The sequence below is a fragment of the Staurois parvus genome, unplaced genomic scaffold, assembly GCF_062004578.1.
Source record: "Staurois parvus isolate SC_StPar_1 unplaced genomic scaffold, SC_StPar_1.0 ptg000430l, whole genome shotgun sequence".
In the NCBI taxonomy this organism is placed as follows: Eukaryota; Metazoa; Chordata; class Amphibia; order Anura; family Ranidae; genus Staurois; species Staurois parvus.
In genome coordinates, this window is record NW_028318226.1 from 2,958,530 (window position 1) to 2,974,797 (window position 16,268).

General features: G+C 43.0%; 1 protein-coding gene across 1 annotated transcript in view; it reads right to left on the bottom strand.

Annotated features, from left to right (window-relative positions):
* P2RX3 (purinergic receptor P2X 3) overlaps positions 1 to 16,268 on the bottom strand; it is a 223,248-nt gene that overhangs the window by 124,398 nt on the left and 82,582 nt on the right. Inside the window, exon 5 of the mRNA XM_089687555.1 lies at positions 11,048 to 11,126. Within this exon, the coding sequence (XP_089543681.1) occupies positions 11,048 to 11,126 (79 nt within the window). The remainder of the gene's footprint in view (positions 1 to 11,047; positions 11,127 to 16,268) is intronic.

Genomic DNA, 16,268 nt, shown 5'->3' on the forward strand with positions numbered 1-16,268 from the left:
CATACCTGCCTCCTACTTATTAGAAATAACTTTTGTTGGGGAGGCACACTCTAATGTTGGATCTTCTACTGGATTGTGTTACGCTTCCTGAGCTACCTTATAGGTTCCTCCATAATGCATGTACAGGCTTTACAGACCACAACAGCATGCTGTCTCCTTAAAGGATTTCACTTTCAGGACTTTGTGCTTGCCAGCATTTTCCATCACATCTGCAGGACACATTGATAATGGGAATACACAGGTACACCCACAGGCAAGGTCTGCGTAACGGTTTGCTTTCCCACTTTTATTCTGAAAAATTAAACAGTCTTTCCTCACAGAATATGTCAAACAAAAGTAAAAAATCCAAGCCCTCTCTAAAATGTTCTCCACAACAGACCCACCACCAAACCCAGTGATCAGCCACTGTTTACCCAGGTTCGACTTGAGGCAGCCAGGAGCAGGGGGATCAATGTATGCATAGGACCACAGATCAAGTTGCCTTGGTCATCCTTCAGGTTCTCCTCATGCTCAGGCTTTTCTACCACACATTGGGAGCACTCTCCTGCCTCCTTACCCTCTAGCACACCACAATGGATGTACACAGCAGTATTACCAGCAGCTATGGAGATTCAAGGCTAAGACAACTCCCCTGATCTTCAAGAAACAAATGCTAGATCTCAGCCATCTAGCATCACAAATTCAGAAAATGGAGCAGAAAGAAACAAGCAGAAACCTCACATCTAGAACATGAACTCATGGATATAAGGGAAAGAATCGAAACACTGAATATTTGCAAACCTAAGACCAAGTTGGGCAGATGCTGTTAAAATCTTTATGAATATGAAAATATTTTTATTTTCCACATTGATGATAATAGTGAGAATAAACTCAAACACTAGATATCACTGCAGCTTTCCACACAAATTATGCCAAGCTATATAATCTGCAAGGCTCACTGCTCACTCAACAGTGCATGTTTAGGAGATATTTACAGTACCTATAGGAAAGCCTTATTAACTACTTAAGAGCTGCCCTGTAACAGGTATACTGCTACAGGGTGGTTCCGCTGCGCAAAATCACGTGACTTTGCATTTCCAGATAGAGAGTGAGGGCGAGCACACATGCCCCCCTCCCCCACCCGTGCCACTATTGGCTGCTGTTTATGTCAATCACTGGGTCCCAACCGGGACTCTGTGATCATCAGCAGAGCTGAGAGGGGAGAGATCTGATGTTAACCCGTTCCTGCCCAATGTGATTAGTACAGTGTCAGTGCTTTTTATTAGCACTGATCACTGTATTAGTGTCAGTGGAGATATCAGTTGCAGTTTAGTCAGTTCCCACCCAGTGTCCGAATGCCCGCCGCAGTCCCGCTATAAGTCGCTGATCGCTGCCATTACTTGTATAAAATTCCAGTAAATATACTGCCATTTGTAAGTGCTATAATTTTTATGGAAACCAATTAATATACACTTTTTTTCAGCAAAGACATGTAGCAGAATACATTTTGGCCTAAACGTATGAATACATTTTTTTACTGGATATGGTTTATAGCAATAAGTCAAAAATATAGTTTTTTTTTTTTTTCTTTTTGTTTATACCATGAACAATAAAAAAAAGAGGTGATCAAATACCACCAAAAGAAATCCCTATTTGTGGGGGAAAAAAGGACATAAATTTCATTTGGGTGCAGCATTGCATGACTGTGCAATTATCAGTTAAAGTAATGCAGCGCCGTATCACAAAAAATTGCCTGGTTGGGAAGGGGGTAAATCTTCAGGAGGGCAAGTGGTTAAAGGCTTATCTGTAGGTAAAAGTTGCCAAGGCGGGTTTACTTCCACTTTAATATAGCACGGTTAATCATTCCTCATAGGTGAGGTTCTATATTCCCCTAAATAATCAGTTAATCTCTGTAAGCTTCCCAGTTACACATCTGTTTTATGAATTGGTTCCCACAACCAACCAGCATATTCAAGATGTGGCCTTTCTAAAGCTTTGTATTGTGGCAGGATTGTGTCTTGAGTGAAGGTATACTGAATGCAAATAATTGTAAAATGGAACAGTCTAGTTATCTACAGTTGCAAGAAAAAGTATGTGAACCCCTTGGGATTACGTGGAGTTTTGCATGAATTGGGGATAAAATGTGCTCTGAACGTCATCTAAGTCACAACAATAGAAGAACGCAGTCTGCTGAACATAATACTACACAAACATTAGATGTTGCCATGGTTTAATTGCACATAACATGTAAACATTCACAGTGCAGGGAGGAAAAAGTATGTGAGTCCCTAGCCTAATGACTTCTCCCAGAGCTAATTGGAGCCAGGAGTGAGCCAACCTTGACTCCAATCAGTGTGATGATATTGGATGTGTTGCAGACAGCTGTCCTGCCCTTAACAAACACACACCTGTTTTGGGTTTACTGGTTTCAAGAAGCACTGTCTGATGTGAACCATGCCTCGCAGAAAAGAGCTCTCAGAAGACCTGCGATCAAGAATTGTTGACTTGCATGAAGCTGGAAAGGGTTACAAAAGTATCTCCAAAAGTTTTGATGTTCATGTTTCCACGGTAAGACAGACTGTCTACAAATGGAGAAAGTTTAGCACTGTTGCTACTCTCCCTAGGCGTGGTCGTCCTGTAAAAATGACTGCAAGAGCACAGTGCAGAATGCTGCATGAGGTAAAGAAGAATCTCAGAGTGTCAGCTAAAGACCTACAGAAATCTCTGGCACATGCTAACATTTTTGTTGACACATCTACAATAAGGAAAACATTAAACAAGAATGGAGTACATGGGAGGACACCACGGAGGAAACCATTGCTGTCCAAAAAGAATATTGCAGCACGTTTGAAGTTTGCAAAAGAGCACCTGGATGTTCCACAGCACTACTGGCAAAATATACTGTGGACAGATGAAACCAAGATTGAGTTGTTTGGGAAGAACACACAACACTATGTGTGGAGAAAAAAAGGCACAGCACACCAACATCAAAACCTCATCCCCACTGTGAAACATGGTGGAGGGAGCATCATGGTTTGGGGCTGCTTTGCTGCCTCAGGGCCTGGACGGATTGTTGTCATTGATGGGAAAATGAATTCCAGAGTTTAGCAAGACATTTTGCAGGAAAACGTACGACCGTCTGTCCGCCAACTGAAGCTCCACAGAGGAGGGGTGATGCAACAGGACAATGACCCAAAGCATACAAGTAATTCAACAAAACAATGGCTGCAACAGCACAGAATACGCCTTCTGGAGTGGCCCAGTCAGAGTCCTGACCTCAACCCCATTGAAATGCCGTGGCATGACCTTAAGAGAGCGATTCACACCAGACATCCCAAGAATATTGCTACACTGAAACAGTTTTGTGAAGAGGAGTGGTCCAAAATGACTCCAGATCGTTGTGCAGGTCTGATCTGCAACTACAGGAAATGTTTGGTTGAGGTTATTGCTGCCAAAGGAGGGTCAACCAGTTATTAAGTCCAAAGGTTCACATACTTTTTCCTCCCTGCACTGTGAATGTTTACATGTTATGTGCAATTAAACCATGGCAACATCTAATGTTTGTGTAGTATTATGTTCAGCAGACTGTGTTCTTCTATTGTTGTGACTTAGATGACGTTCAGAGCACATTTTATGCCCAATTCATGCAAAACTCCACGTAATCCCAAGGGGTTCACATACTTTTTCTTGCAACTGTATGTGTCTAGAGTACTTAGTTTAGCCCTTAGCTAGACCCCTCACTTCTTCATGTTATTCAGTTATTATCCAGCCTTCATAGTTGACAGGGTATAGAAGATCATTGTCCATTTACACTTTGATATTACCACTACAACATCCATGTATTGCATTTTACAAGCAAAACTACATTGGGATAAAGTGCCACGTCTTATTGGAGAGTTGAGCTGTCTGTGGAAGAGCACTGATTCAACAGTTGACCATATTGGCTGCACAGACGGAGGTCTATGGGAATGTATACAGCAGAGCTTTGAAACAGAACAATATTTGTCTAGATGCCCCATAAAATCCATTTTCACTCGATGAGATCATGATCACTTAGTGAAGGGAACCTGATGACGTCATTTTTGACAAAACGTGAATAGGGCAGAACCGAAGGTTGTGACAACACCACGTTTCTCTTGCACGTTTTCACATTGCATTGTGGGGCTTAAAGTCACTGTATACACTGATTGGCTTGTATGTTTTTAGCATTTTACTGTAATAAATCATCCTCAAAGATTTTACACTATGCGAACCTAGTGCTCTATTATTTTTATTGCTGGGACCTTTACAGCAAAGGCAGTTTCTTCCACACAAGCGCTTTTTGACTTTTCCATGATAGACTCTCACACATTTTTTGGCAGGCTGACATCTTCACTGGGTGCCAATACACTGGGGCCAAGGTGTGTTTCATCATTGAGGGAAGTTGTGACACACAGATATTCCATTTGATACCATTTGAAGTTTTTTTTGTTGGTGCTGGACTTTTTGAAACCATTCATACTATTAGTACACACTATTTATCTGAGGATTCACTTTTATTTAATTTTATTATGTGTGTTGCACTTTGTTTTACCGTGGCATTAGTTGTTAGTATTGATTGAGCCTTATACAATTACAACATTACCCATCCCACAGTAAAATTAAAATAAGGTGTTTCAGAATATGTCCCACATATCTAAGGAAGAACAGCTTTCACCTCACAAAAAAGAATCTGTAGACGGCAGTCTGAGATGTTCGTGTCTTATTTATTTTATTATTTATTACAGGTACTTTTATAGCGCTGTCAATTTACGCAGCTCTTTACATATACACTATATTGCCAAATATATTGGGACACCCCTCCAAATCAGGGCCTCCATGACCACAGGTGTATAAAATCAAGCACATAGGTATGCAAACTGCTTCTACAAACATTTGTGAAAGAATGGGTCACTCTCAGGAGCTCAGTGGACCTTGGCAATAAGTCCATCCATGAAATATCCTTGCTACTAAATATTCAATGGTCAACTGTTAGTGGTATTGTAACAAAGTGGAAGCAACTGGGAACAACAGAAACTCAGCGACAAAATGGTAGGCCACATAAAATGACAGAGTGGTGTCAGCACATGTTGAAGCACACAGTGTACAGAAGTCACCAACTGTCTGCAAAGTTAATGGCTTAAGACCTTCAATCTTCATGTGGCCTTAAAATTAGTACAAACACAGTGTGTAGAGAGCTTCATGGAATGGGTTTCCATGGTTGAGCAGCTGCATCCAGGCCTTACATCACCAGGTGCAATGCAAAGTCTCGGATGAAGTGGTGTAAAGCATGCCGCCACTGGACTCTAGAGCAGTGGAGACGTGTTCTCTGGAGTGACTGATCACGCTTCTCTGTCTGGCAATCTGTCTGGGTTTGGTGGTTGCCAGGACAGGAGAATGGTACTTGCCTGACTGCATTGTGCCAAGTGTAAAATTTGGTGGAGGGAGGATTATGGTGTGGGGTTGTTTTTCAGGGGTTGGGCTTGGCCCCTTAGTTCCAGTGAAGGAAAGTCTTAAGGTGTCAGCATTCAAAGACATTTTTATGCTCCCAAGCTCGAGGGTTAGAGACTGATGTGAATGTAATATATATATATATATATATATATATATATATACAGTTGCAAGAAAAAGTATGTGAACCCCTTGGGATTACGTGGAGTTTTGCATGAATTGGGCATAAAATGTGCTCTGAACGTCATCTAAGTCGCAACAATAGAAGAACACAGTCTGCTGAACATAATACTACACAAACATTAGATGTTGCCATGGTTTAATTGCACATAACATGTAAACATTCACAGTGCAGGGAGGAAAAAGTATGTGAACCTTTGGACTTAATAACTGGTTGACCTTCCTTTGGCAGCAATAACCTCAACCAAACGTTTCCTGTAGTTGCAGATCAGACCTGCACAACGATCTGGAGTAATTTTGTACCACTCCTCTTCACAAAACTGTTTCAGTGTAGCAATATTCCTGGGATGTCTGGTGTGAATCGCTCTCTTAAGGTCATGCCACAGCATTTCAATCGGCTTGAGGTCAGGACTCTGACTGGGCCACTGCAGAAGGCATTTTCTGTGCTGTTGCAGCCATTGTTTTGTTGAATTACTTGTATGCTTGGGTCATTGTCCTGTTGCATCACCCATCCTCTGCGGAGCTTCAGTTGGCGGACAGATGATCGTACGTTTTCCTGCAAAATGTCTTGATAAACTCTGGAATTCATTTTCCCATCAATGACAACAATCCGTCCAGGCCCTGAGGCAGCAAAGCAGCCCCAAACCATGATGCTCCCTCCGCCATGTTTTACAGTGGGGATGAGGTTTTGATGTTGGTGTGCTGTGCCTTTTTTTCTCCACACATAGTGTTGTGTGTTCTTCCCAAACAACTCAATCTTGGTTTCATCTGTCCACAGTATATTTTGCCAGTAGTGCTGTGGAACATCCAGGTGCTCTTTTGCAAACTTCAAACGTGCTGCAATATTCTTTTTGGACAGCAATGGCTTCCTCCGTGGTGTCCTCCCATGTACTCCATTCTTGTTTAATGTTTTCCTTATTGTAGATGTGTCAACAAAAATCTTAGCATGTGCCCGAGATTTCTGTAGGTCTTTAGCTGACACTCTGGGATTCTTCTTTACCTCATGCAGCATTCTGCGCTGTGCTCTTGCAGTCATTTTTATAGGACGACCACGCCTAGGGAGAGTAGCAACAGTGCTAAACTTTCTCCAATTGTAGACAGTCTGTCTTACCGTGGACACATGAACATCAAGGCTTTTGGAGATACTTTTGTAACCCTTTCCAGCTTCATGCAAATCAACAATTCTTGATCGTAGGTCTTCTGAGAGCTCTTTTCTGTGAGGCATGGTTCACATCAGGCAGTGCTTCTTGAAACCAGTAAACCCAAAATAGGTATGTGTTTTTTAAGGGCAGGACCGCTGTCAGCAACACATCCAATATCATCACACTGATTGGAGTCAAGGTTGGCTCATTCCTGGCTCCAATTAGCTCTGGGAGAAGTCATTAAGCTAGGGCCTCACATACTTTTTCCTCCCTGCACTGTGAATGTTTACATGTTATGTGCAATTAAACCATGGCAACATCTAATGTTTGTGTAGTATTATGTTCAGCAGACTGTGTTCTTCTATTGTTGTGACTTAGATGACGTTCAGAGCACATTTTATGCCCAATTCATGCAAAACTCCACGTAATCCCAAGGGGTTCACATACTTTTTCTTGCAACTGTATATTATACATATACACAGTATATATGTATGTAAAAGCGCTGCGTAAAATGTATGGTGCTATGGAAGTACCTGTAATAAATAAAATAAAATACTGCTTAGGAGAGCTTGGGGCTTTTTGTACCCAGGATCCAGGAGGAGTGAAGCCCTCTGTTTATTTGCTCCTTCCCACCATAAAGATGGCTGGAGAGGGGGACTTGTTCCTTCTATCCTACGTTAAAGACAACAGTTGAAGTGCATCATTGGCAGCACTGGTGGCAACTCCAACTCAGACCCAGAGAAGATGGAGCATCCATCTGCTTATGCCACTGTTCGCCAGAGGCTTTGGGAAAAGACTGAGGGGTCCCCTTGCACCACAGACACAGCAGCTATATCCTGGGGCTGGTGAGAGGGCTATCGGCCCATACATTACACTGTTAACAGGGACTGAGTTACAGGACATCAGGTACACCCAAGCGCATTCCACATTCATCCCAGACCTATATTGCAACCCTACCAACTCCATACCACCACTATACTGAACTATCGCTACATTGGATGCATCTTTTCCGGTACTTGTCCCACATATACATTGCATCTGTGCAAAGACTATACCACTCTTATAGAAATTCCTAACTGCATGCAGGTTAATCAGGACTCTCATTTAGTGAACCAACACTTTTTAAAGGGCCCGGTAGAAGAAACATCTCAAGGACTGCCCCTGTCACGCAACCTGCACACAAACCCCCTATATCTCTCTATACCCATTCTTGACCTCTCAACTACTGACAGTGCTTACCAGACCTAGCATAGCTGCCATTGGTGCACTCTGGCAGTATCTCTCCAGGGATTCATAGTTCAAGTCTTTACTGCTCACAGCTGCACCTCAGGTGGTGTTGCTCTTTAAAATAGCATTATTACTGGATACTGGTGTTACTGTCAGTGATTTCTGTGATAATTTGTGTTTCTGTACTCAGCGTGTGGGGTGGTGCAGCAGGAGGAGAGATGCCGATAGCGTCTGTTTCAGAGTGTGGCTGGTTCGGTCCCAAGTGGGGAGGCTTTCTTCCAGGATTGCAAGTCCATAGGCTGTCCATTCTCATCTGGAACCCTGCCACTAATCACTTTCTCTAATAGGCAAGGTCTCTCTCCCTACACTAGCCACTCACAAAGTGCGAGTCAAAAGCTAGGGGCAGAGACTTATAAAGACCTTGCTGATCCAAGATGGCCACGGAGGACAACATGGAAGCAGCATAGCCAACCAAATTGCTAGGAATGCTTTATCCATGACCTAGTAAACCAGAAAGAAACCATGTTTCCCTTGACTTCCTCTCCAGGCTGTGGTACTACATATGCTGAGCGCCACCAACAGTGGAGAAAACACACTGCACAAGCCTACAAGCCTGGTGTGGCAGAGGGGTCGAGGACCCTCAGAAGGTAGAGTTCAGCAATAAAGGACCCATCTTAATCAGCGACTCCTTCAGGGGTGGCGCTACAAATCTATAGTCTACAGTCAGGCTGCAAGATAAAACCAGATTCTTTCTGACACTGCGTAATTCCTCAAAACTAGAATGAAATGATTAATCTACTGACATTCAGATAAGAAAAGAAGTCAGATCCCCACAATAAAACTTCTGGGTTAAAAACAGACCCAGAAAGAAAACCCACTTGTGGACACCTTTTTTCATGTCAAGAAGTCATACGTGAAGTAGAAAAAGAACTTCAGCCCTTCCTGCACAGAGATCATAGAGCATGAGCAATATTTCTCAAGTTACCTCTCATAGTTTATCACATATTGCCAAACCAGAAAAAAAAACTACTGTGCCAAGCTCACTGGACACATCAGACTAAAACATCACATCCCCTTGCAGATAGACAATGTGTAGAACTTTCACACACACATATATATACATATATATATATATACAACACTGACAAAGTACCAATACCACATTTACAGAACCAATACAGAATGCAAGATACTGTCTCCTGCAAATCATGAAGTTTGGTATACCTGATCTGATGTGCAAAATGCCCTATAGGTCTCTATGCTGGTGAAACTGGACAGACATTGCACCAGAAAAGGAGTCCACACCAGTTCATTATCACAACAAAACTGATGATCCAGTAGTAGCTGGTGGGGTGGGTGGGTGTGCGTGGGGGGTGCAGAGTTTTTGTGTGTGTGTGTGTGTGTGTGTGTGTGCGATGGTGGGGGGGGGGGAGGGGCATAATGTAATATTTATGGTGGCACATACTGTATTATTTATTATTTATAAAGACTCACAACATCCCTACTTCCATATGTGTGAAATGAAACAGAACTATCCTTTTGTCACAGTGAAGCACCGATCCCTATCTGTATATCCTAAATTATTTAGCACCCATGACATGTGTGTCAAGTAAAGATATATACAGTAGTGTGACAGTGCTGTGCAATTTCAAGATATTAATATGTTTTTGTGCCACCCAGGATTCTTAACTAGGCAGGTTGAGGGACTCCAGGGTACTTATTTCATTTGGAGGAAACTTTTTTCAGTTTTCTTAGTGGTTTGCAAAACCCAGTTTGGGACGAGGTGCCTGGAGATTTCTTAGAGACTTGGGTTGGATGAAATCTCCAATCCTGGGTCCAGGTTTTGGAAACAACTGACAAATTGATTGTGCAGGTGTGGGCTGGGTGTTTTGTAGAGTCAGGACTAGGGTTCTGGGCTGCACTCTCCCTAGGAGTCTGTATAGTTTCAAGGGAACAGCCAGAAGGATTCAAGTCTGCATGGTGCAGTCTGTGATAGAACAGAGGGCCCAAGCCTGAGGGCTGAAGAAGCAGGGAAGCTACAAGGCAAAGAGAGGTAGATCTGACTCTTATGGGTGTGGGGATTAGGGTGGGTTACAAAAGGCCTTTTAAGCCAGGGCAAGAGTTTCCTGGAATGCGACTATTCCCCTGGAGGATCCCGGAAGAGTTGTACCCTATGAGGAGGTGATTGCAGATATCCCATCTCAGTGAGTATTAATGACCTTGGGTGGAGAGAGACTGTTTAAGGGAAGATGACTTACTTTAATGGCTGCATGATGCTTTCACATATGACTACTGCAGACCATCCACTAAATGTTATCGACAACATACTGTCAAATGATCCTGGATAGTATGTCGGTGTGATATGACTGTTTATGGCATTTTCCAAGTATCACCATTAAAAGGCTGCAACCCTATTTATGTGTGGACATTCCTTGTGGATATGAAGGTTAATGGCCAGGATTGTTGGGAGGAGGCCTCTCGCATGGAGTGGGACACAAGGTGGCGGAGGGTTAAAGCCTCAGCAGGATGGTCACTGCTCTAACAAGAAAGGAACAAGGTAGGAACATGTGCTTTTGGCGTGGATTTCCTGCCATTCTCATGCCCCCCTTACACACACACACATTTAAATTTTTTAGCAAATGTAGAGTTAAAACTAGACTGGTTGTTATATGCAATTCTGCACTTTCTTTTGCTAGTGTTTGTAGTTCCCTCAGCAACCTGAATCTTTTTTCAACTACCTCTTGTTATTAGAGGTACTACCTACTACCTACTTTGTTATTAGAAAAAAAAAATGATTAGAGATTTGTGTTCCCTTAGACATTTTGCCTAATTATGCCACATGGCTCTTACTTAAAAGCAAAGAGCTTTGCTCAAAGTGCAGAAATCCGTAGCCACCATCTATCTCTGTCCCTAAAGAAGTCAATTAATGATAATAGAGTTATGAAAAAGATTTAATTGGTAATTCTGGGTTAATGCATGCTCTCTGTCTTGGTTTATTACATAAGCCAGAAAGAGCTGGCTTACTAAAAACACTTGTACATGTAACTTACATCTGAACTGTGTCGTTTTCTGTTGGGCACCAGCCTTGAATCTGGCAAAATGAACTGACACATCTCCCAGTGAGAAAACCTGAAACATAAGAAAGCTTTATTAGGTTTCATAGCACCACGGGAATTAATGCAGTTATTAAAGGCTGTTAATTCAGGATTTTGCATGTGACAGTTTTCGCCCACTGTGACAAAGGAGTCGGTATATTATTGTTATAAAGAATCAATGGTTTATTTACAGAGGTGTCACTGGTCCCTATACAGTCCAAAATGGCTTAGGAGGGCTGCTCTTTCTTAGCCATGCCATCATGGTGACATTATATTTACTTAGTTTGTTGCTGTGACTCTTACTCAAATCAATGGAAGATAATTTATTATTAAAGTGTATCTAAACCCAAAAACACAAATGTAATATATTGCAGCTTACCAGTCTATAAATGTGATGGCTGCATTAGTCTTCCTTTTTTACCTTGTGGTCCTGCAATACCCCACTCCCTGCTGTAGGATGACAATGCTCACTCACTGTACGTCATTGATGAAGGAGCAGTGTTGTCACTCTGCCTCTGTGCTTTAAACTTTAAACCCCTTCCTCTCTCCATTACATATAGGGGAGGTGTTCTGCAGTTCACAGAAGAAAACTGAAAAAGCTGATAACATGATCTATGAGATCTCAGTTCAGTGTACAGAAATGCACCAGCATTCTAGCAGAACCTACAGGATAAACTGTTATATAGATAGGGAGCAGAGACCTAAAATAAGGTTTAAAATTGTGAGCTTGGAAAGCATCAGTTGAACTTAAAAGGGTGACAAGGGTGAATTCAGCTAATGATAAACCCTTCGGAAGGAGAACAGCATCCAAAACATCCTTGTGGCCAACTACTCTGCTAGCTCTTGCCACGCTGTATACACTATTCCATCAGGCACATGAACATTCTTTCTCCCGCCTTCTCTCACAGCAACATTGCTGGCCACAGAGAGTTTTCTGTCCTCCAGCAGAAGGCTCATTATAAGCTGGATTCACCCATGTCAGGGCAGGAGCTGTGGATCGGACAAGCAGGCCTAGTGGCAGGGTCACTCACTGACTGACGACAACCACCACCCACAGACCGGAGTCCCTCAGGGCGCGGAGTCTAAGTCCCAGGCTGCCCTTCACCAGGGCCCCTGATGGTGGGGATGGACTTGACGCAGCCAGGAACCAGGTCGCGGCCTCCGAGACACCCCAGCTGCGGTAATGGCTGCCACCAATGGCGTGTAGCTGGTAGGAACCAGATCAGACAATAGCGTAGTCAGGCAGGTCGGGTCGACAACAACGGGACAAACGGTACAGAACAGTAGACAAGAATAACTGGTCACAGGCCGGGTTCAGCAACGGGAGGTCAGATCAAAAGAAAACGCAGAGAATGGTCTAGTCCAAAGCCGAGTCAGATTCCAGGAGAGGCACGAGAGTATAAACAGAGCTGTTGCAACACTAACACACAAGACACGAATGCAAAGAGCCCGTGCGAACAAGAGGCTTATATGTGATCAACCACACCCCTCTGGGGGATGGACCGCAGAGGCCTGAAGGCATAAAAGACTCCCAGCATGCTCTGCAGAAACCCAAGATGGATTCCTGCACATGGAGCAGCATAACCTCTGGGAAAAGGTAGGACCTTGACAACCCATGACACTTCTATAGGTTTAACTGCTAGTTTCCACAGAGGGAATGAATGAAGAATATGGTGATTACCATGCAAAATCTGTGTGTATATATACAAGCCCCAAAAGAGACAGATGTTTTTGTTCTTTGGGAAAGAGACCAATAACTAGGTGAGGCCCCAATAAGGCAGAAGTTAGTCTGTTAATCTGTGCAGCAACACAGAAAGGTTGAAAGCAAGGAGCTGAAGAGAGAGCTGAAATCAAAAGTACAGTTTATATTCCTGGTGAAACCCTCTCTCTGCCTAGAAGCCTCAAGGGCAAAAAAATATCCAGGTGTTCATAAATATTAAAGTCCATCCACTGTGAAAAGTAAAAGTTACACCCTGTTGTGAATTAAGGTTTTTCTGAGGGTTTAGTAGGTTTCCTAACATTTACATATGGCCAGAGAACCATGTTTGGGAGGTCTAGATGTGCATACCCCAGGAGTAAAGAAATTAAAGACTTTGTAGACCTTTTCCTAGGTTGTTCACACTGAGACAGGTGATAATAGTATCAAAGGTGTGTTTGAAGAGACGTTGTCCCTCAAGGAGCATAAGGGAAAGGTGTTCCTTTGACACGAAGTCTGCACACCAACATTTTAACCAGAGTGTTCTGTACATGTGTATGGACAAAAGTGCAATAAAGGAGACAAGCCAAATATACTTCTAGCAGACTATCACAGCTAAAGCATAGGGCTCCATTCATCTGCTCCATATGCTCTATCAGTGTTCTATCAAGGGTCAACTGTGGTAGTGGAGACATCGCTATAAAAGGAATTTTGACCATTTTGCCATGGTGACAATTTTAAGTCACTACCAGAATAGCGGGAAAAGTTGTGGCCCATCAATAAGAACTAGGTTTTATAGAAGAATTCCAACTTCTGATTGGTAGAATCCTTGGATGTAGGAATTCCCTCTGCTGCCCTAGGGGTTTCCCTGTTGAGGTGGTCCACTGGCAGTTCTACAGTGGATGTAGACCAGTATTCCAAATGGGAGCAAGTGCAGTAAGCAGTCATTCAAGGGAATGTCAGAGGGTTTCCATTTCCACATGTCTTTTTAAATTGTAGAGCAATAGCAGAAGGTTGCATGTAAGGGATTGTTTACATTTGTGGCAGCCCTTGATACCCCCTGCCATGTTTGTTCCTCGCCACAAAACAGAAAAAATTAAAGTGATTGGGGTTGTGCTGCAATCACCCTGTATTGCCTGTGGTTGCAGCATGGTGGTGCAGACTTTTATTGGGTAAAGATGTCATCAGACCAGCGCAGATTTCCTCATTCCAGTATAATGTGTGTAATCATCACATTGGATACATCATGCAGTATGGATCTCAGCCACCGGGGGGATCATGCACTTTAGTGTAAGTCTCCTACCATGGAGCACCTTAAGGGAGGGGGGCTCACGATTTTCAAAAAATGAGCCCAGAGAGAAAGAAAACTCCAATAGTGTAGTATTTATTATAACAGGAGTTACAATTGTAAGCAGGTAAAAAAATGGAAAAAAGAACTGGCACTTACATCCAGAGGTAATGAGGTAGCATATGGGTCAATAATCCCAGGGGGGTCTCTTTGATGCGTTTTGAGTACATACTCGTTCTCACTCCCTCTGAGAACGAGTATGTACTCGAAACGCGTCAGTGAGACCCCCCTATTCAAGGATTATTGACCCATATGCTACCTCATTACCTCTGGATGTAAGTGCTAGTTCTTTTTTCCATTTTTTTACCTGCTTACAATTGTAACTCCTTCTGTTATAATAAATACTACACTATTGGAGTTTTCTTTCTCTCTGGGCTCATTTTTTGAAAATCGTGAGCCCCCTCCCTTAAGGTGCTCCATGGTAGGAGACTTACACTAAAGTACATGATCCCCCCGGTGGCTGAAATCCATACTGCATGATGTATCCAATGTGATGATCACACATTATACTGGAATGAGGAAATCTGCGCTGGTCTGATGACATCTGGTGACTCAACCCCACCTGACGACTTCACCTGTTTGCAGAGTTCCGGTTCCCAGAGTACCATTGGAGTAGGTCTTATTTACTCCAACGCACATAACCATGTGCTATCTGGTTAGTAAATTGTATACTCACTTCTCACGAACCACAAAAGTCACGATAATTTAACAGCCATCTAAGGAACCACGATTGCCACGTTGCACTCTTTAAGACTTTTACTCATCCTTTCATCTATGTCATTTTTATTTGCAATATCAAGCGCTGCATTTTTATTGATTATTGTACATTCCATTAGAGGATTCAGGTATTTGCTTTTTTTCTGCTGGCAGTTGATTCTATATATTTACTCTATGTTACCAAGCGCTCGTATATCCATTGTCTCAATCACATTGGTTGATTTGGAAAGAATTTATTTGCAAATTATGGTAGAAAATAAGTATTTGGTCAATATCAAAAGTTCATCTCAATACTTTGTTATATATCCTTTGTTGGCAATTACAGAGGTCAAACGTTTCTTGTAAGTCTTCACAAGGTTGGCACACACTGTTGCTGGTATGTTGGCCCATTCCTCCATGCAGATCTCCTCTAGAGCAGTGATGTTTTGGGGCTGTCGCTGGGCAACACGGACTTTCAACTCCCTCCAAAGGTTTTCTATGGGGTTGAGATCTGGAGACTGGCCAGGCCACTCCAGGACCTTGAAATGCTTCTTAAGAAGCCACTCCTTGGTTGCCCGGGTGGTATGTTTGGGATCATTGTCATGTTGGAAGACCCAGCCACGTTTCATCTTCAATGCCCTTGCTGATGGAAGGAGGTTTGCACTCAAAATCACACGATACATGGCCCCATTCATTCTGTCCTGTACATGGATCAGTCGTCCTGGTCCCTTTGCGGAGAAACAGCCCCAAAGCATGATGTTGCCACCCCCATACTTCACAGTAGTTATGGTGTTCTTTGGATGCAACTCAGCATTCTCTCTCCTCCAAACATGACGAGTTGTGTTTCTACCAAACAGTTCTATTTTGGTTTCATCTGACCATATGACATTCTCCCAATCCTCTTCTGGATCATCCAAATGCTCTCTAGGAAACTTCAGACGGGCCCGGACATGTACTGGCTTAAGCAGGGGGACACGTCTGGCACTGCAGGATCTGAGTCCCTGGCGGCGTAGTGTTACTGATGGTAGCCTTTGTTACGTTGGTCCCAGCTCTCTGCAGGTCATTCACTAGGTCCCCCCGTGTGGTCCTGGGATTTTTGCTCACCGTTCTTGTGATCATTTTGACCCCACAGGGTGAGATCTTGCGTGGAGCCCCAGATCGAGGGAGATTATCAGTGGTCTTGTATGTCTTCCATTTTCTAATTATTGCTCCCACAGTTGATTTGTTCACACCAAGCTGCTTTCCTATTGCAGATTCAGTCTTTCCAGCCTGGTGCAGGTCTACAATTTTGTTTCTGGTGTCCTTCGACAGCTCTTTGCTCTTCACCATAGTGGAGTTTGGATTGTGACTGTTTGAGGTTGTGGACAGGTGTCTTTTATACTGATAACAAGTTCAAACAGGTGCCATTGATACAGGTAATGAGTGCAGGACAGAGG